The following is a 21524-nucleotide window of genomic DNA, read 5'->3' as shown; positions in this document are numbered from 1 at the left end:
CATTAAGTTTACATTGTTGTGGTTGGTGCCCGACTCAATTTTTGCTTAGCAAAGAAATTTGTCAAGCATTATTTTCTGCTTCACTGCTTTATGAAATTGGGCCCAGTGTTGCTGTCATATGGAAGGGATCTGTTACAAGGTTCTACCACTGTTGTTCAATTATTCCCTTTCATGAACAATTCCTTGGTGGGGTAGCAACAGTACAAAGAGAACCTTGTGGGGTGGCATTGTCACACTGTGTAAAAGTACCCAGTGAATATCATCTGTACACCCCCCCCCGTATAATGAAGTAATAGAATTTACAATAATAATAGCCCCACCCAAACCCAAAACACAGCACACCATAAGAAAATTATGGGGAACAAAAATTAATGTGCCTGTGTGAGCCAGAACATAATGTTTAATAAAATATGTTTTAAAATTGTCAGCCCTGATTTACTCTTTATTTGCTAATTCCGAGCCTGCTCACAGAAGTAAAATACAGTGCTAAGAACTTATTGCATACTTCGTGAAATATTTCAAATTGACCATGCATTATCCTGCACACCCAAATGTGTGCACTAAAATGGGCGTCGACTAAACGTGCACAATGAGTTTTGTTTAAAACGTACTTATTTTTGTTGTAAAGGTTGAGTGAAGCTATGCGGTCCCATTGAATCCAGCTGTGGAGTCCAAAATCCATGACGCTGCAAAAGAGCAAAACAATAACAACAAATTATGTACATTTAAAGACACTGGACACTATTGGTAATTGTCAAAGACCAGTCTACCCACTTTGTGTATCTCAACATATGCATAAAATAACAAACCTGTGAAAATTTGAGCTCAATCAGTAGTCAAAGTTGCGAGACAATAATGAAGAAAAACAAACCGTGTCACACGAAGTTGTGTGCTTTCAGATGCTTGATTTCGAGACCTCAAATTCTAAATCTGAGGTCTCAAAATCAAATCCATGGAAAATTACTTCTTTCGCCAAAACTACATTACTTCATCACAGGGAGCCGTTCCTCATAGTTTTTTTTATACCATCAACAGCTCCCCATTACTCGTAATCAAGTAAGGTTTTATGCTAATAATTATTTTGAGTAATTACCAATAATGTCCACTGCCTTTAAAGGATACAACATAATCTCATTGCCTTACAGCTAATGGTCATATCCTAACAAGGGCCGTGTGTCACACTGACAATCTACAGGCAACCAGTTCCAAGCAATCTCCAAAAAGAAAGGCATTCACATTTGAATGTTTAAATTTTTCGCTAGTGGATCGTAAGAGATTGTTTGCAAAAATTACTCATGTGCTACTAAAGTGGTCTTGGAACATGTACTGCTCTTTTTGGTTGCTGTTGTTTTTTTGTCCTTGTCGTCCAAGACCTTGTCTGTCTCGGGGAAATATACAAAAGCATTGTGCTTAAACTTTTTCCCTGCATGTTGACTAGTACGTTAATTTCTGTAGTTATTATCTTCAAATTTCTATACATTACATCCGCCCTTCATTATTATACTCATCGATATTTGTATGCTTAAATTGTTATTGTCGACATGAAAAATAAATGTTCATTGATTGATTGATTGATTGATTGACTGCAATTGGTTGCCTCAATCAAAGGTGCCTAAAAAAAGTGTCAAGGCATGTGACCTTTACAAAGGCCCCTTACAAAATTTGCAAGAGACAATGGCTGTTTGTAAGACCCTTCCTCCATGGTAATACTGACAATGGTGTCTATTGCTTCAAGGTTTTTTTTCTGAGTAGATTGAGGAGAATCTCCTGTGTTTTGACAGTAAAATTTGTCATTTAAAAGCGGTCTGGTTGGTGTAGTGGTATCTTGTCTCCGAGTTGCCTTCTACCTCTGGGACCCAGGCTCGAGTCCTACCGGAGCACTACGTTGGATTGGAATTCCAGTCCCTATATCCGATTGCATGTATATTCCCTGAAATATTACCTAGGGTTTTGCTTCCAATAGACCTTATGCATTGACGTCATCCAGCCGCCATCTTAGACGAAAAACGGTGACTAAACAATCCAGACGCACAGATTTGTACGCACGCGCACAGTATTGGCCAATGAACAACCTCCTTTTGACCTCTAGGTGAGGGCGCCCTACTGAAATGACGTTATGTGCATAAGGTGTATATTTAAAACTTACACTTTCTTCCTTGTCGACTCTCCATGGGGCGCTCTTGGGTAGTAATATTTTAAAAAGTTTTATCCTATTTGTATAAATTATTTGAAACTTTGTATTTAATGTGAAATTGGCCGAATAAATAATAATTAAGTGATTCAATTGTTTTTCTGAGAGTACTTAGCTTCACAACTAGTTTTAATAAATGACATGAAATGAAATAGATCCAAAGAAACTTACCTGGGATAGCCATGGAGGATAAGATCTCTGGCTTGTCAAGGTGGTCCACATTGCTACGACGGAATGCCTTGGAAGCGTCAGATGCGAAATGGCTTCAAATAAAACGCATACCATTTCATATAGACAATGATTACAATGGTTTACACATCAGTTTTATACTACGGCTCAATACTCTATTCTCACTTTTCACAAAGTGTTGTAAGTGCAGGAATGAAAAAAAAAAATAATAAATTTCAGTGCTGTATGAATAATGTTATTCAGCTTTATTGTTGTTTTAATAAAAATGAAATAAAAGAGTATGCCGACCCCTAAACAGCCGTTTGAAAAATAGTACAACTTCTATCATGATTTTACCCAAACACATTTTTTTTTAACTTCGAACAAGATCTTTGAGGTCCGAACATTTATTCAATTTTAGGGTTACACATACACAAACAAGAAAGCAAAATGGTTTGAGTGTTTACCTCTTCCACAATTCTTCGGACTCCCAAATCTCATACAACACAAAGTTACTGGTCCCCGAGTATGATCGAACACTCAAACTGCAAGAAAACAATTAGGAATGGAAAAAAAAATAGTATTAGAAACAAACAACCTCCTGGGAACATATTTAACAAGTTTGGTTTTTCCCTGAAGACCAGTAGAATTTACTGTTTGAAATGTAGAGATCGCACCAGCGCTTTTCAGAGTTAACATTCCACCAAAGGAGATTTTATTATTGAAGCCCAAAGTTAAGTATTTATACCTAATTCTTATCTTAAAGGAACGTCACAGAATTGGTAAGAAACACAAATCGTGAAGGTCACAGATTTACATAAAAATTACACGGCCTAATGATGGTGATAGTAGAAAACATCCCCTGCAATGACACATTTGATGAGAAATAAATAATCAAGTTTCGCGCTGCAACCTCAAAGTTTTGAAAAACTATCTACAACTCTGCCTTCGACGGTGAGTGTCAAAATGAAAATACATTGACTTCATTTGTGTGAGGTTGCTTTGTTATATGTACCTCCACGCTACTTAAAAGGGGCTATACAAAACGGAGATCCCACAAATGAAACATGAGTGATGCCGTAGCGTGAGTGAAGATGTAAGTACCAGGCCTCAGCATGTCAAAACAAATAGTTCAAAAAAGTTTAATCAACTGCCACACTTTAATACGGCATGACCTCCTATAAAACATGTAAAAGATTAGCTATGAGGATTTTTACGTTTGGCATCCTTCATCCTTGCCAGCCGCCTCCAAGTAGGTCCTCAAGACAGATCTGAAAGCCTTGTCTTGTGAATCAATGACACAAAGCTTCCTGGCAACGAGGATCACCTGCCGGGAAACGAGTAAACGAGATGCAGTTAGACAACCTTACTAACTTTGAAGGTGACAGAGACAGATCACCTCATACAGAACGATGTTTTCAAATTTTCTTTGATCTCTCCTATGTTTCAAACTTCAAACTAAACAACTGTGAAAATCATTCAAAAGTTAACTTCATCCTCAAAAAAAATAAAAACTCTCACAAGAAATGAATCACAATGAAAGTTGTCTGAGGATTTTTAGGTCCGACTGCGAATTTCTGTGGAGCGGTGAGGAGTAAATGACACTATGTTTAATTATTGTGCGAGAGCTAAACAGGCATGCAACTGTAACTTCACCAAGAAAGAGGAAATTACAAATTTCAATGATTTTGTGTACCCGGTAGTATTTTTAAATTTGAATGATAAAACTGAGATTAAAATAAGAGGAAATCAGCTGATATGATGAAAAATTGCATGCCTGGCTAAAGTGGTAACTATAATAATCTGGCTTCCTGACTGCTGAGTAAATGCAACTACAGGAAAATCTGTTGATTTTCAGAACTGAGAAGTCTCACGAACATCTGATAAATCTACTCAGCGATAGTAGAATAAAGTAGACAGTTCTCTAAGAGCGAACTCTACATGGCAAGTAGATACACACATGGTGTTACCGCAAACCAAATATATATTGATTATAGATTGTTAGAATTGTACCTGACTGCTGTCGTCTGTCACTATTTCTTCATCCACTGGATCAATCTGGACTTTATTTTCAATCTTGTCCACAAGTTCTTGAAGGCGGTTCACTTGAAGGAAGAATGAATTCATGCCTGCATCGTCAGATGAAATAAAAGTTTGAATTAAAAAAAGTTTCCCTGTGAGAAAGCATAGAACTTGCAGTACGTTTTGCATTGTATTTGACGCTTACTAATTCATCATTCTTTGGTGCCAAGCAGAAATATACCACACTTCAGGAAAGGAAAACATTCTTTGTTATATACATAGTTGCACCAAGAGATTTTCTCAAAGTTCTTATGGCACAAAGTCCTGAACAATTTTGTCAAGATATTCAACACTTTTACAAGATATTCTTTCCTGATGTCTTCCTCCAATTACATGATTTAGGGAATCCTTTTTGAGGTCGCATCCTATTTTCTTTTTTTGGAGGGGGAAGGGTGTTAAAAAAGACACATTTTTTGTGTGTTTCTCTCTAACCTTACTCATCTTTTAAGAATTGGTGGCCAGATTGAATTAAAGAACTTGGCGGCCACCTCTGAAAGAAATACAAAATAAAAAGGCCCTCATCCTCTTTTTGGAAAAACCCGGAAAATCCACTGGTATTTTTATTTATTTGGCATTATAGTCTGACGCTTGATGACACAGGGCCTTTGTTAATAGTACTTACTTTCGCTGTCAAAAGGAACGCTAGTTTGTGTCGACAGCTGCCTCCTTGTCCGTCGTGCGATCCATCCAGCCGTACTACTAACCTTCGGCTCTTCAAAGTGAACCTGGGTCTGTCCGTTCCTGGATTAAATACATTGGAGGCAAGAAAAAGGGTTTTGAATTAAGAAGAAAGATTGATCCAATGTCCACAGTCAGAGACACCAGTCTTACAAAAGACGACAGGTATGAGATTTGATGCTTGTGAACATTCCTTAAAAAATGGCTTGCCATCACAGGTTCCCTCCTTTTTTTAGTCCAAGAATCTTCCAGAATCAGAGGGTTCATAGACTCTGTGCATCACCCAAAAATACCACTGAGGAGGTACAATTTAATACACTTTGTGTCGTGGCCAAGCGGATAAGAGCATCAAACTCAGGCTCTGGTGTTTCTGTTCAGCAGAGTGTGGGTTCGAGTCCCAGTCGTGATACTTTGTTACCTGAGCAAGACACTTAACTATAATTGCTTCTCTCCACCCAGGGGTAGATGGTATTGTGAGGACAGAGATGGTTCTTGTAACTAGCAATAGTAGCGCATATTTGTTGCATAGCTAAAATACATGTAGTGCATATTTTTTGCACAGGCTGTGTATACTCCCCACCAGGGAGCGGAGATGGTTTAAGGAATGAATCAAATGGCCCAGTGACCAGGGGTAATAATGTTGGAAGCGCTTTTAGACGCCCTTAGGGTGTGAAAAGCGCTATATAAAAACTGGTTATTATTACTATTATTATTATTATACAGCTAGACTCTGTAGGGACAAAATATGGACTCTTTCCAGCTCCCTTAGGTGATTGCTTACTTTCTTTTGGATCAGAAACACCAGAGCTAACATAGTAAAAATTAGGTCTTTTGTACCTCTACTTGTGCCCCTTCTCTCACCTTTTCTTAACAGCGTCTGCTTCCAGGTGGTCCGACGCAGCACTGACCGTCTGAAGCAGGGCTCCTAGTTGATTCTGTACCTCCTTCAGGAGAAATCTCACACTGAACTGGTCCTGGAAACTCTTCTCTGGGTATTCCTGTGCAATAATCAAAAATGAAGTGTTCATGTCACCCAGTAATCAGAAGAAGGGCCGCAACGGCCTAAGCCCTTCATCCAATACTTTTTTCCTTTTTTTTCGCTGCCTCAATATTCTGAGGAATTCACATTTTTTGGCCTTCGCTCTGGTTTAGACAGTTCACTCTTTGCAGTTCTGAAGGTGCATTCTGCTGCTGGGGATCCCGCATTTTCCCCACATGCCTAAAGCCTTTGGAACTGACGCTCTTGTCAAATTCATTCCGCAGAGTCACTGGAAGTTTTTAAGAAACATCTCAAACATGTGTCAAACTTTCCTGTTCAATGGTTGATTCCTGAGGACCAACTGTCTTTACCATTATTAGTACCTTTATTTATTTGCTTATTGTGTAGATTTCTTGTATAGCACTGTGGTACCGAGTGTAAGAGCGCTCTATAAATAGCTGTTATTATTGTTATTAATATTATTATTGGCAAAGCAAGTCATTGTCTCAGACATTGTTCAAACCTAACTCACAAATGGCTAATTGAAACTTGTTTAAGTGGAGGCCCTCAGACTTCCTTCCCGAAAAGGTGAGGCAGTTTTCTCCTTAAGGAACTTACCTTAGCTGTTGTCAACAAAGCTGTGGAAACAGACGCATTGATATCCTCCAATCCAGCATAAATGTCTCTGTACGGTCCAAGATTCTTGGAAAAGTACGCTGGTTGTTAAACAGAAAAAAAAGTGTAATTTTATTTTATTCTTTATTTATTTATCATTCTGACTTTTAAAAACAAAAGAATACAACAATGATCTAACCAAGACTTACGAAAACAGAGGAATACTTAGGAAATACAAAAAACAAACGGCAGTGTAGGGATTGCCTAAAAAAGAATTACTGGGGGTAAGTCACTACTCACTGTCTAGAAATCTAAAAGAGCAATCTCCATATGGAAGCCAGTTTGATGCTCCCTGACTACCTGATGCCGGAATTTGTTGCCGCAGAGTTAAAAGGGAAGCCAACATAAAATCAAAGTGAAAGTGAAACCATTTGGATATTTGCATCCTGACCCATTTCCTGAACAGTTTCCATGCATTCTATAGCGCCTCACTTTTTTCATGATTGCTGGGTAAAAGACCTTGTTTTAACTCAGGGTCAAACTTAAAAAAAAAAAAAAAAAAAACATTTAAAGATGTGATTCAAGAATGATGCCCTACAGTTTTTACCCACTAGAACAATCACAAGGGGAAAAATATTAAAAATTACTCACAGCAAAGTTCACCAGTGTCAATGTTTGTGGTCTTATGGGTGTCAATCTCCTTGAACAGCGTATCAAGATCCTCAGTGTTTAGAACTCCGTCCGCAAAGAAGGATCGGAACTCGTCAACTGACAAGCAGTTGTCATCTGGAACCATAATAACAAAAATAATACTGAGATAAGATAAACAAACTTTATTGTTCCAGCTCCCTGGGGAGTATACAGCCTGTGCGCAATACATGCACTACTCGGCTATTTAAACCAATCACAAGAACCATCTCTGCCATCACAGGTACCCATTTACTCCTGGGTGGAGAGAAGCAATTAGAGTTAAGTGTCTTGCTAAGGGACACAAGTGTCATGACCGGAATTCGAACCCACACTCTGCTGAACAGAAGCATCATAGCTTGAGTTCGGTGCTCTTATCCACTCGGCCACGACACCCCAGAAAGAACAGGGTAACTTAAAAGATTTGGGTACTTTTTAAAAATGTCCATAGATTTATATTAAACTTACAGGGTTTGAAGATAGTGATAGTGGAAAGCTTCCCTTCAAATATTACTTATTGAGGTGCTGTAGTTTTTGAGAAATAAGTAAAACAATGTCATGAAAATACGTTTGATGCTTAAAATAATTTTGGTCTCATGAGACCAAAACTGTTTTCATGACATTGTTTTACTCATTACCCAAAAACTACAGCACCTCATCACGTATTATGTTCAGGGAAGCTTTCTACTATCATTATCTTCAAACTGTGTAAGTTTAGTGTAAATCTGTGGACATTGTGTTTACATACACCCTTTAAAGTATTCATGGCTTGAATTTGGGGTAAACTATTCCACAAGACTACATGGCTTGTACACAGCTCAAATTATTCGCTGGATCAGAATTTGTTTTATAAGACCAGAATTGAAATGAGAAAAAAATATCAGAAGAAAAGATAAATTTATCTCATTAGCATTTTAGGCCAAATAAAAAAAAAACAGTTGATCGTCCCCGCCCGCATCCTTTTTGGGGGCCGCAATCATTTTATTTACTATTTGTTATTTTGCAATTTTTGTGGGGAAAAGGGGGGGAAAAAAAAAAAAAAAGGTTTTAATTATTTTGTTTACTCCATCTTTTCAACAGGACTGGCCTAGGAGCTTTTTCTGAATCTAACGTGATGCTCTCGAACATGTGTAACCGCCTGTTTCATAAAACAATAATAGTGAATGCCTACCAGCAAATCCGAACCTGTTAATACTAATACAGTTATAGTGTTAACAGGTCCTCATGCAACAAACAAGTGTAAAATAAGTTTGCAATGGGTTCAAACCGAAGAATTGGTGGCCTGTTTGATTTGAAATACTAAGCGACCATCTTGAAAAAAAAAAAAAGTAAATAGTAAATAGTAAGGCCCTCGTCCTCCTTTTTTTTGAAAAATCCGGACGATCAACTGGTATTTTTTTTATTTGGCCTTAATGGTTTTAAAAATTCTCCAATAATGAACATAACTGAAAGAGATTTATCAGACAAACTGAATGTCAACATTTGGGGGAAAAAAACCATGGCTTCCAAAGTTTTCCAGTCGTACGTTGGCCCGATGCTGTAGCTCGTAATCACTGGCCTCGAGCTTGAAGTCCTGTGTAAACTTCAAGCGATGATATTGTCAGGCATTGTCACGCGTACATTGCATTAACATCAGGTATGAATCAATGGAAGACTTGTGTATTCTTACCATTTTTATCAGCTCGCCGAAATACCTGCAAAAGAGGAAGATATAGGCATTATTAAGTTTTGAATTAAATCTTTCTTTTGCAACTTCACATTGGTGTTATGCACCCGATACAATTACTTACATGGAAATGGTGGTTCTTGTGGCAGGCCTGAAATAAAAGACACTGGACACTATCAGACTATTAGTAATTGTCAAAGACCAGCCTTCTCACTTGGTGTATCTCAACATATGCGTTTAAAATAACAGACATGTGAAAAATTGAGCTCAATGGTCGTCGGAGTTGCGAGATATTTATGAAAGAAAAAAACACCCTTGTCACACGAAGTTGTGTGCTTTTAGATGGTTCATTTTGAGACCTCAAATTCTAAATCTGAGGTCTCGAAATCAAATTCGTGGAAAATAACTTCTTTCTTGACAACTATGTCACTTCAGAGGGAGCTGTTTCTCACAATGTTTTATACCATCAACCTCTCCCCATTTACATGTACTTGTTACCAAGTGAGGTTTTATGCTGATAATTATTTTGAGTAGTGTCACCTGCCTTTAAATCTTTGAGAGGGCAAGGCCATTCTAATTTTACAAAGAAAAATCTTAAAGTCTATTTGGAAAACTTTTAAAGGGGCACCGTGGCCAGGCCTGTGGTGGAATTTTTTTTTGCTTCAAATGCAATCATTTTTGTTTGTCGCCAACATGATGTTTCCATTGTAGTTGCGATAATCAAACCCTTTATCTTCCTTTTGCAACTGTCAGGAGGATGGAGGAATACGATTTAAACTATCCAGATGCAAAAAGCCTGAATGTGAGCATAAATAATACAAGCATACATTGCATCCCAGTTGGCATGGTTGGCAGAAAACAACTACAGTCAGTGACATATAGTTGCGATAACCATAACCCCCCATCTTCCCGACGGGAGGAGGGTTACGATTATCTATAAATCAGTGACACTGACAAGTGACTGAACTGAATACACAACAGTGTGTTGACACCACAAACCAAGGAGGGAGGACGCTCTGAAAGAAAGTGTTTTTATTATTAATAATTTACTATGTAATAATATAACAAAATTATGACTTAGCCTTTTTTTTACAAACAAAATAACATTATTTTAAAATTTATCATATCAATTTTATCATTGTATTATTGAAATCAAAAGAGAAAAAACAAATTGATGGATAAATAAACATTACAATACAATGATGTTTGACTAGAAATTAGTTAACTCTCATGCTGAACACGAATTCACAGTAAGTGTTTACATTCATTGTCAATAGACAGAAAAATTATTGCATTGTCAATGACAAAGTGACCCCGCCCCTCACCTTTTCCTGCACTGGAATGTTCACTTGAATTGAAAAGCACCACAAAAATGTCAACAACAGAATGACATCATTATTTAATTATTAAACCATTTCAAAACGTTTAATTTCCCTCATAAATATATCGCTACTCCTCCAACTTACATCTAGAAATATGGACATGCCTTTCTGTGTTTCTACTGGCTCCATCTTTGCTTTGAACCCAAATTTGTCGGCTTTTTCAGGAAGTTAACACCACCACTTTACACTTCTCTTTACTCAGCGAAACTTCTGCCCGATTTGGCAACTTTCTGACTCTTGAGGGCGGTATGCCATAAAACATAAATTTTGTAATTTTCTTATTTTCTGGTCTGGAGAGAGAAAGGAGCGGGGACGTAACTTGGCAAAAAGAACCAGTTGAATTTCAACAGTGAAGTGTGAGAAAATGTCTGTTCATCAGCTTAGGAATATGAAGATACTTTTAGGCCAAGTTATTGGTACGAAGATGAGGAAGACAGCCAAAGTTCGAGTAGAGCGTTTGGTTTTGGACGAATACGTAATGCAGGTAAAGATTTAAAGAGGGGCGGGGCGGGGTTGGTTGGGGGGGGGTTCAATGTTACAGTTATGACTTATAAATGCTGGCTTCAATACAAACTTTTTGTTATAGAAGCCTACAGCAGCTTGTTGATAGTACAAAGCATTTTTGAGAAAACATTTCACTTCGAATATAATTAATGTGGTAGTAGGGCTAGGGCTAGGCCTAAAAGGCCCTAATTAATAATGTATTTTTTTTATAATTATAATTTTATAAAGTAAAGCCTAACTAACTTACTAAGCCCTAATTAAAGGCCTAATAAAACTTAATAAAAGATTAGTTTTGTGTATTCAGTGATTATTTTTCAGGTGTGGACTTGCTCCAGATTTTTGACGATAATTATTTCAATTGTACATTGGATTGTATATGAAGTGGTCTCGCTTTAAATAATTCTATTTCTTTGTGTAATAATTCATTGAAACTTGTTATAATTAACACAAAAACATACTTCTTTACTTTCTCCCCAGTACTATCCAAAAAGGATGACCGTCTTTGCTCATGATGCTCAGCAACAGGCCAAGGAAGGTGACATTGTCCTGGTGAAAAAGCTTCCTATACCGCGGTCCAAAAATGTCAAGTACGACATGGAACAGATCATCTACAGTCTTGGCAACGTGACAGATCCGATTACGGGCAAGAAATGTGATGCGTTCTCATACTGGGAGGACTCCGAGTCTATGGAGGATGTGATAAATGGAGGAGATGCAGAAGGATCTGTCGACAGACTCTCAAGTGATGGACAGGAGAAAGACTTAATAGATAGCAAGCAGAGACAGATGGATGGAACACCTGTATGATGTTGGATTTATCTCTGAGAAAAGTCAATGAATACTCCAGACAGTTTATAAAACAATTGTATGTTGTGGGTTAAATCAGCGAAAGGTTTAACTCCGGCTGTTGGTTGTGACATTTTTGCGGAAAAGAAAAACTCACTTTTGCAGATTGTCCTCCCTTTGCAGTGGTGTGCAGGCCATTTGCTATTTAAAACACCAGTGACGAGACAAAATGATCTCCAATCGAACCAAGCACAGAAGTTGTCCGTCTAGTTCAGTGAAGAAAAGCATCCCTAAAAGATAGCCATATTTTCTTTGGACCATGAACTACAAAGATCAAAGTTCACCTGTTTTATGATCTAAGAACTTGATGTAGTTCCAATCAGCTGTAATGTTTCTCATGATTTTTTCATAATCTTGTGCAGCAGTGTATGCTATGGTGGAACTGAATAAACCTTCAGCTCGCAATATTTCAACAGCAAAATACATGCAAATGAGCATAAAGAGACTTTGATTTACATTTGTTTTCTGTTCCCCTTTACTCACAATATCAGGGGATTCTCAGAAATTAGGTGAGGTTTGCGATAGCACCAGGTGTAAATCTCTTTTTAGTAGTGTTGGTTTTAAAAAGAATGATTCGGTGGTTGACAACGCTGATGGTTGACTCTGATGAGACCTTTTCAGAACCAACACTATTCTAAAGAGATTTACACAAGGTGCTAACGCAAACCTAACCTAATTATACTTCCTCCATGCAAAGTTTGAAATTCAACCAATAGACCGATCCATTAAGCTCCGCCCCATTGCGTATTTACCTATCACAACGCAACGCAGGTCGACAAATAAGGTCCGACATGCGTGCGCGTATGCTTGGCGTGCACGGCAGATTGTGCAGAAAGGAATTGGAGAGGCTCACGTGTTCTTGCTCACACGTGCGTCGTGGGCGGAGCCTAATGGATCGGTCTATTCTCAGAAATAACGGGCGACAACCAAAAGATCAGCCTACCAATGTGATGTGATATATTCTCTATGTTGGGAAAATATACTCTAAAACTCAAGGCCTCAATTGGGTGTTATTTGACAGCTCTTCTCATCTATTTGATGTGCAATGAAACCCAGTTTCTCGTGTCACTGTGAGAATTGCCTCGATTAATGAAACAAATTAAGTTAACTTTCGCATGTTAGCTTTTGTCTCGGCATTCTTAAAAAGGCACTGGACACTATTGGTAATTACTCAAAATAATTTTTAGCATAAAAAACTTATTAGGTAACGAGCAATGGAGAGCTGTTGAACAGTGTTGATAGTACATGTGTAAAACTTTGAGAGAAACGGCTCCCTCTGGAGTAACGTAGTTTTTGAGAAAGAAGTCATTTCTCTTCAAAATATTTTAACTGAATTGTGCGACAAGGATGTTTATTCTCTAGCAACTTCAACGCCCAATGTAGCTCAAATTTTCACAGGTTTGTTATTTTATGCATATGTTGAGATACACCAAGTGAGAAGACGGGTCTTTGACAATTACCAAAGGTGTCCAGTTCCTTTAAAATAGTAAAAAATGATACACTTCATTGATCAGAGATTTATATGGAAATAATATCATGGTTTTATTTTATTTCCTTTTTTCTCCAAAAGGTCCCTGATAATACATAATTAAACATGGTTGTTACGATTACCAACACTTGTATATTTTCTTTGAGTGTTTAATCAAAATGGTTCAACAGGGCTTGCAGTAATATTGATTCAGTTTAAAAACTGGTTTGCATTTTGATGTTTTAGACTTTTCCTTAAGATATAACACTGTGATGTGTTGTTATCCATTTATTACCGGACCTACAGTGTGTATAAAATTAAGGTCATGAGATATCTACTGGTCCGATGCTAAAATTACTGGCCTTGGAGTAAATTTCAAGGCCCGGCTCAAAGGAGCTCGGAAAATATTACTAGATATTTACACCGTCATGGAAACCAATAGATTCCTAAACTTCAACATGCACAAAGAATACTCCATAGAAAAATCAAAATTCTATATATCAAAATATCGGGACATTCTATATTTCAATTTACACATTACACTAAATTTAATGTTTGCAAATATATTTACATATTTGAAGAGGTCCACCTTCTGTACACTTAACACCACAATACACATTTTACAAATTATACAAGTTCTTAAAGATGGGGTCAACGTTGGTTTTTGTCAACGTTATGTTAATTTTCAGGGCAAAGTATCAAGAACAATACCAGAAAAGTGATAGTCTCATCTGAATACAGTGTCCACTTGTTAAGAACACAGCAAAAAACTGTTGCGATGTTTTCATTAAAGAACATTGAATGTTTAGTGAGGTGACAGCGAGTACCAACCACATCGCTAGCTGCAGCATTCACAAACACACCAGGGAAAGTTGAATCTCCAAAATTTGCCTAAGGCATTCAGCAATCTTTGGAGATTCTAGTTTTTGACCAAATAATTTCGCAGGATGTTTTTCTGCCATTACAATTCTTTTAACAAAACAGGATGAAAATTAAACAATGTTTTATCAAGGTCATTAACAAACAATGATCCTACCTTTTTAAAAGCCAAACACTACTTAATGAAAGTTGTTTTATATGTTTTAAAAGGGTTTTGATACCTTTTGTAGATCAAGTTATGGGCCATGACATGAATCCCTACTGTCAATGATTGAGAATGTAATATAATTTCTGTAGAACTTTCAGCTTCATTATTATTTTGTCAAGTTTTTGAGAAAAAAATCACAGAGAAATGTTTTTCGTTGTACTACATGCTTGAATGATTTTCGTCTCATTTTTGTGACATTGTTAATTACTCTTTTCTAAAAAAGTACTAATTCTCGAGTCTGCAGAAACCTTAAACACGTACATGTACATATCATTGTGAGAAAGACAAGGAAAGATTTGCAATTTGTAAGCCCCTTTTCACACCAATTGGCTAAATTCCCAGGGAATATAACCCTAGGGAATACCTGGGGAATTTAACCCCACCAGCACCCCTTGTTCATTTCACAACATTCACATTAATTTGATGAAATTGTCCAGGAAAGTTTAACGCTATGTATGATTCAACTCCTGGGTTGTCTGGTTTAACCTTACTCCCAAGAAGCAGGGGTAGATATTTACTGGGAAACAAATTGCTTTTCCATTGGAGTTTGCAAGGGTCGGCAATTCAAGCGGGAATAGGTCAAATAAACTTTCCAGAGGAGTTTGTCTGTGTGAAATAGGCTTTACAAAACATCTGTAATTTCACCATGACCATCTTTACACGAAAGTCATGTAAGTTAAACGTTGACATTTGTGAACATTTTCAATCCTACAACTGTTTTGCACACCCTCTAAAATGGACCTTTTTTCTTCTAAGCATCTTTTTGATTGTACATGTACAATGAATTTTATGACAACATCAAAAAGTGACAGTGGAGGACAAGAAACACAGAGAAAAACTGTTGCCAAGTTTTTGGTGCCTAGTGGTGCTCCAACGACCCTCAAGGTTAAAGCATAGTTAAGGTGGTATTTTGCTGAACAGCGTCCTCATGCTGTCAAAAAGATGTTTGCCCTTCCTTCAGCTTTTACTATACGTGAGCAGGTCATCAATTTCTGCAGCCATTCTGTCCTCATCGCTACTACTCGGGTCTGAGTCACTCAGCCCAGCACTCGAGCTACTGTCCTCTGAGCCTGACTCATGGTCCGACTCATTCTCCTGGTTCAGCTGCTTCTTTGTCCATCCGAGAGGATTCTCGGCAGTCAGGCTCTCGTCACTGGAGGACGAGATTGCCTGAGTGATGCTCCCGAGGCTTTCCTGCTTACTCAAGTTGCCGCTGTCCGAGTCACTACTGCTGCTACTGCTGCTCTCTTCAAAGATCCCCTCCACTTCCTTATCCATGCTTTCCAATTCCTCCGACGAGAAGCTGAACACTGGATTGTACTCTGAGGACAGACTAACCTGGCGCTGTTTGCCACTGGTTCTTGACTTCGAGGACTGGATGGTGTCAGTCTTTGAATCTGGCGAGAGCTTACGCCGTTTTGCATACTCCTCCCCGTCGGAGATCGCTCGGGCTTTACCTGCCTGTTTTGATTTGTGCTTCTTTAGAAATTTATCCTGCGCCAGTTTGCGGATCGCTTCACTGTCACTGGTACACGGCGTGCTGGCCCGACTGCTTGAGAGGGAAGCTGAGTCTGGTCGCGCGTGACCTGAGAACAGTTTAAATAAGCGTTCATCGACACGCTGCCAGCGCTCCCAGCAACACCAGAGCCACTCTGGTGTCACAATGTGGATGTTCTTGGCTCGCTGGGCGGCGTGTACCTTGGAGGTACCAGCCTTAGCAGCTATGACATGTGTGGTTGCATTGCTGGGACTTGTGGATCCCTTTGCCTTATATATTATGTTCGGACTGATGTGAGCACCAAGCAGAGATGCAACTTTCCAGGCTTTGCTCTGTTCAGGATTGATATTCGTCGGGAAGACACCGCTAAAAACCAAATTCACACCGGTCAGAATCTTCTGTCTCAACGACGGCAGGATAATTTTTAAATCAGGCTGCTCTTGCAGATGATCATATGCATCGTAAAATTCTTTATGGATTTGCTTCAGGATGTCCGCAAGGTAGAGGAAATAATCGTCACTATCGCCACTTTCCTCTTCGGGCACCACCTTCTTCACTTGAGAATTCTGGTTACCGTTTTCCTTAGTTTTGTCTTCACTGGTTGTCTTGCTCCCCGCGTCACCATCTTTAACGTTTGTTTCTTTTTCCAACGGATTGTCTTTATCCTCAGATGACTTCAACTCCTTGTCGCTTACTGTAACATCCATCTCAACGTCGGAAGCTTCCTTGGTCTGAGTGCAATCCGTTCCTTCCTCAACCTCAGACTCCTTCGCTGAATCCTCAATCTCCTTCTCAGATGGTGGATCTTCTTTGCCCAGTACCCCTTTGGAGTCTGCCAGACCAGGAGGGGCATTGATGTCACCAGTACCCTCAAAATATTTGTAGGGTGGGACCATTATCAAATTTGGGGCATAGTTCCAAACATCCTCTCGATCGTCGATGATGACCACCATGTTGTCTCCACACGGGAAGATTGACCTGCGATCAAGAAGATAGAAAAGGGCAACCACTGTCAATAATGTACAAATAATACTGAGCGGACATTGCATGCATTTGAGTGCATTGTCGCAGAGCTATAATCACAAAGTGACATCTGGACTATTCCATTACAAGATGCAAAGTCGAGTGATATAGAAATGCCAAATTTCAGCTCATGATTACATTCTGTGGCAAAATAGAGACAGAAATTTACCACTCCACACTCTGAAAATGTCCTCTTCTAAACAATGTACACTCCATGTTGATGTCAAAATAACACAATTTTTGCCCCAAAGACAATACTTAAACAAAAAGCAGGCATGATATTTGGGCTACAAGGGCTGACCTATATGTAGGTTTTAATAAATAAAGTCATTTCACGCCATTTATATGTAACCAAAATTTTCTGATTTTTCAAGAGGCAAAACAAATTGTAAATTAGACTTAAGTAAGAAATGTATGAAAAAACTTGAGATGGCCAGTCCGATGCTATAACCACTGGCCTCTAGCTTGTGATCCAGTGTAAACGTCCAGACCTGCCTAAGAATACCAAAGCATATGTACCTCAAGTTCGCCGTCTTTGAATTGGGATCAAAACACTCGTCTCTGGAGAGGATTCTGTGAGAGAAGTACTTCTTCTCAGGGTCCAGGTAGGCAGCGATGGTGTGGGCATAAAGGCGGGCCCCCATGGTGAAGATGTGAAGCTCATACAGAGAGGAAGCCTTCTGCAAGAAGGCCTTGTAGCCCGGTCGCATCTTGGTGTGGTACCAGGGGTGGCGTGCCCCAGAGCCCCACAACTGGAAGTGACACACGCCCTATTAGATAAACAATGATAGAGATAACTGTATTAGTCTGACATCTACACAAGAAATGGTAGTGGTAACACTTTAAAGAGGGTCGCTAAGGTCAATTCAGTATTGTGATCAACTCATTTAACCATTCTGTCCGGTATTATATTGCATTATGCATTCTGTAATGCTGTGTTAAGAATTGAAGTAAATGTGAATTGAATTGCGAAAAAAAAATGATAGAAATCTAATGAAAATTGGAAAAAAAGTTTCAAGCCTAGTTTCAAGTTTCAAACCTCATGCGAAAGTGGGGAAAAGTTTCAAGTCTCAAACCTCATGTTAAAATGGTGTAAAATGCCATTTTATTTTATACTCTTTCACGATGGTTTGTGTTTAGGATCACATTATAACATTGAGTTGTGTTGGGATCTCATTAATACTGAGCGGTGCTTGAATCTAACACTGCCTGGTATAAGGATCTTGTTTGAATACTTACCGGTAGGTCCGGTGCAATGTTGTCCATTGTGGTATGGATAATAGTTTGGTCAAGATCAACAACCAGCACCAGTTTACGACTCTTCAACAGCCGCCCTTCATCCAACTTGGCTAACTGGTAGGCAACCTGAAATACAAAAAAAGTAATAACAATAAGGGAATATAATTTGCATTTACCCTTACACTCATGTGTATTTTAAAAGCATTGTTTACTCCCAAGCTCTGTGAAAAAAAAACCCAGGCAAATCGCTCGGGTGGTGGAATTTGAACCCAAGACTTTTGCATTGATAGATGCAGATCTATGTCTTACGAAGAGAACAAAAAGTCACAGAAAAAAACACATTTTTTAACTTTCAGAAAAAGTTTACTCATTGTCTTTGAAACAAAGACTCATGAGAGTCACTGACCTCTTTGCTCACTTGAAGCTCTGGAATGCTGTGCACCATGGCAACAGAAGCTGTGGATGTTTGTCGCCGTTGCCCTGGCAAGCCCTGTGCCCTGTAAACATGATAATGAAAAGCAGATATTGTAAAAGTTATTTCAAACTAAATCATTAGATTATTGAAGAGTGTAGGTATTTATTTCCTCTGTTGTATTAACTGAGTCACTCCTTCAAACCAACTTCTGAAAATGTCATTAGATTAGTCGGTCCGAGTTACGCGAAAATAACCAAATGTTAATTTGTTTTCATCTGTGATTTGATGTATAGATGAACGAGTGCTTTAAGAGTGGTCTACTGGCCAAATGGGACTGCTGGTCACAAAAACTTGTAAGCTGATTGATGTAACAGATCTTGCTGACAAGTCATTGAAAAAGTTTTAGGCAAACCTGACCCATGTTGAATGCCTCCATTGGGGTCCTAACCACCCGGGCCAAGGGCAAAACTCTGCACTGTGTATACCAGTGCGGTTATGAAAAGCACAAAAACAGGGGTATAAAAACTTCACAAAACTGTGCCTCAAATAATCCCAGGCCTGCATATGGAGGCCATTGCCCTCATCTTGGCGTTGGTGCCCCCTTCAAAAGTTTCCCATATACTTAAACATTTTCCCATAATACTTAAACATTTTCCAATGGAAGTGCCCTTTGCAAAATTAAAATGACCTTGCCCTCTGATATAAGGAAAACAATTCAAGGCCTGTAACCCAACATGCAAATTTTTGGCAGTCACAGTATGGTCTGAACAGAATTACAGGCCTAGAATTTCATCTTTGAGAGGGCAAGGCCACTTTAAAGACCTTTCTTTTGCAACGTCACAGCCCGAGTTTTTGTCAACCCTGGTGGAAAACTAAGAAAAGCCATGAATGCAAATCAAAAACAGATCGCTAACTGCTTGTAACAATGTTACAAAAACATTATTTTTGTATTTTTTAAACAATATGAGGTATTTTATTTCATTGAAAGTTTGCAGAAATTGTGAATTTGGTTAAAAGATCTGTTTATACGATTAAGTGTTTTAAAAACATTTGGCCCTCCATGCCAACCAAGGCGGTTTGTTTATCAACAAAAGAAAGGTCTATAGTAACTAACTCACTCTCTGAGATCAGCTCCACACTCCGCACACATGTCCTTCATGACAGTAGGATGGGTGCAGCTAGCCAACTTTATGATTGTAGTCCTGTTATTAACAAGAATAATGTTTAAAAAGGGTGAGCTAAAAATCAGAAGTTGGATTATGAACTGAAAGCATTTTACAAATATGGATTGTACTTGATAATATTTCTCAAGAGGCTCCCTTAGTTTTATATGGAACATTTCTTCCACTTTGGAACTTTTCTTCCACTTTCGATTAGGTATCTGTTTTTATGTACAGAGACCAAAAAATAATATTCCTTAGCTATAAATTATGTAATTTTTGTTGTTGTTCTTCTTAGTCCTCTATGGTTTACCAAAGTGACTTGGATCACATAGAGAGGAAAGGTTTCTGTATCCTGCCAAAATTTTTTATTTAGCATGTTCAGTATGAAATCAGTTTGTACTAGGAGATACTCCCTTCGGTAAACAAAGAGTGGAAAAGTGGTGGCAGCTAGGAATCCCGCAGGATACGGAAATCTTTCCCTGAGAGGTATGGGTGGAGCACTGGACTGGACGTACTATGACTTCTTCACTTATTTTTTACACTTTCCCTACCAGCCTTAATTTTTTTTACAAACATCAGTTAAAGTTGTTTTTGGGGGTAAAACATTAATTAATCTTATTTTATTTTTATTTAAAGCCATTGGACCCTTTCGGTAAACAGTGTTGTCCAAGGCCCACACTTTGTGTACCACAGCTTCTATATCAAATAACAAACCTGTGAAAATTTAGGCTCAATTGGTCATCGGAGTCGGGAGAAAACAACGGAAAAACCCACCCTTGTTTCCGCACGTTTCGCTGTGTCATGACATGTGTTTCAAATAAATCCGTAATTCTTGTTAACGAGAATTTATATTGTTTTGCTGTTTTCTCAAAAAGTAAAGCATCTCATGGAATAATATTTCAAGAGAAGTCTTTCACCATTGCCTTCTGTAAACCCTGTAAGTTATTTGTAAATCTGTGAACTTTTTCTTTTTTTCTGAACCGAAAGTGGCCAATGGCTTTAAATACAATATTTAATAGTAGTTGTTTTTATAAAAGTAAAAAAACTAAAACAATAATAATAATAAATGACTTATTAATTAATAATTAATGTTTATTAATAAATAATTAATACTATTTATTACAATAACAGATAAGCAATAAAACAATTAATTTTTTGTTCATCCTTCATCTTTTCTTTATGCAGCTCTTTGTTTACAAACAAACAAAATTCGTTTTGAAGAAAATAAATAGCGCCCTCTTGCTGACGGTTGGTAAAATGGGCGGGAGGTATCCACAGTCACAGTTGCATCTATTTCGTGATAAAACCAATGCATATAAACTTAAGTTTCTTGCAGAATTACATAATGCACGAAATCACTTTTATGTTGCATTTGACTCTTCAAATACTTGGAAACAAACTTGCACCTTAGAAACAATTTTTATTTGTAAATAAAATAGGGGGAAAAAACAGTTTTTATTTCTTTACCCCGGTTGAACCACATCTCCTTCGCTGACCATCAACTCCTCGACAGTTCCGAAGTTATCTGACTTAAATTTCAGAATCTCATCTTTATGACTGTCAGCCTGCCCAATGCCATGAAGACTGTAGGTTGCGATGATAGTACCTTTAGCAACCGAAGCTTTCGGTTTCACCTTCAATTTTACAATTTTGCAAATATTTTCGCATGGGAGAGAAATTTCCATCAAAGGGTCCGCCATCTTGATTTTGGGCCCGTGCATTAAAATTCAATAGGTTAACTAAACGGTCGTCAAATTTCATAATAATATTTTGTAATAAGGTCCAATATAAAACTCAAAAAAGAAATGATATTACTGTATTTATTTGAAATAT

At 38.1% G+C, this 21524-nt stretch overlaps 3 protein-coding genes across 3 annotated transcripts; 1 reads left to right on the top strand and 2 right to left on the bottom strand.

Moving 5' to 3' along the window:
- Positions 1-620: 620 nt before the first annotated feature.
- LOC117289068 (N-terminal EF-hand calcium-binding protein 1-like) lies at positions 621-10656 on the bottom strand. Its single transcript, XM_033770001.1, has 11 exons — positions 10533-10656; positions 9070-9094; positions 7365-7499; positions 6717-6814; positions 5981-6117; positions 5064-5182; positions 4373-4488; positions 3577-3686; positions 2827-2904; positions 2363-2454; positions 621-686 (listed from the first exon to the last, which is right to left on the bottom strand). The coding sequence occupies exons 1-11, from the start codon at positions 10575-10577 to the stop codon at positions 640-642; spliced, it is 1002 nt and encodes a 333-aa protein (XP_033625892.1). The 5' UTR covers positions 10578-10656; the 3' UTR covers positions 621-639.
- A 65-nt stretch (positions 10657-10721) lies between these two features.
- Positions 10722-13132, top strand: LOC117289069 (28S ribosomal protein S17, mitochondrial-like). Its single transcript, XM_033770002.1, has 2 exons — positions 10722-10932; positions 11430-13132. Exons 1-2 carry the CDS (start codon positions 10813-10815, stop codon positions 11757-11759), a joined length of 450 nt encoding a protein of 149 aa, XP_033625893.1. The 5' UTR covers positions 10722-10812; the 3' UTR covers positions 11760-13132.
- An 86-nt stretch (positions 13133-13218) lies between these two features.
- Positions 13219-21391, bottom strand: LOC117289497 (RNA polymerase II subunit A C-terminal domain phosphatase-like). Its single transcript, XM_033770640.1, has 6 exons — positions 21159-21391; positions 19647-19730; positions 18520-18610; positions 18114-18239; positions 17394-17644; positions 13219-16829 (listed from the first exon to the last, which is right to left on the bottom strand). The coding sequence occupies exons 1-6, from the start codon at positions 21389-21391 to the stop codon at positions 15311-15313; spliced, it is 2304 nt and encodes a 767-aa protein (XP_033626531.1). The 3' UTR covers positions 13219-15310.
- Positions 21392-21524: the final 133 nt, after the last annotated feature.

This window comes from Asterias rubens, chromosome 4 (assembly GCF_902459465.1).
Source record: "Asterias rubens chromosome 4, eAstRub1.3, whole genome shotgun sequence".
Lineage (NCBI taxonomy): Eukaryota > Metazoa > Echinodermata > Asteroidea > Forcipulatida > Asteriidae > Asterias > Asterias rubens.
Note: the sequence above shows the minus strand (reverse complement) of the source record. Positions and strands in the feature narration are given on the sequence as shown.

Bases quoted from the DNA above. Each gene is read 5' to 3' on its own strand.
- LOC117289069 (XM_033770002.1), top strand. From the start codon at position 10,813: ATGTCTGTTCATCAGCTTAGGAATATGAAGATACTTTTAGGCCAAGTT. The intron at 10,933-11,429 runs GTAAAGATTTAA...CTTTCTCCCCAG, and splicing joins TGGACGAATACGTAATGCAG to TACTATCCAAAAAGGATGAC.
- LOC117289497 (XM_033770640.1), bottom strand. From the start codon at position 21,391: ATGGCGGACCCTTTGATGGAAATTTCTCTCCCATGCGAAAATATTTGC. The intron at 19,731-21,158 runs GTAAAGAAATAA...TGTTAATAACAG, and splicing joins GGAGATGTGGTTCAACCGGG to GACTACAATCATAAAGTTGG. The intron at 18,611-19,646 runs GTGAGTTAGTTA...TCATGTTTACAG, and splicing joins TGTGGAGCTGATCTCAGAGA to GGCACAGGGCTTGCCAGGGC.
- LOC117289068 (XM_033770001.1), bottom strand. From the start codon at position 10,577: ATGGAGCCAGTAGAAACACAGAAAGGCATGTCCATATTTCTAGAT. The intron at 6,118-6,716 runs GTAAGTTCCTTA...ATTATTGCACAG, and splicing joins CTTTGTTGACAACAGCTAAG to GAATACCCAGAGAAGAGTTT. The intron at 3,687-4,372 runs GTACAATTCTAA...GTTTCCCGGCAG, and splicing joins TGACAGACGACAGCAGTCAG to GTGATCCTCGTTGCCAGGAA.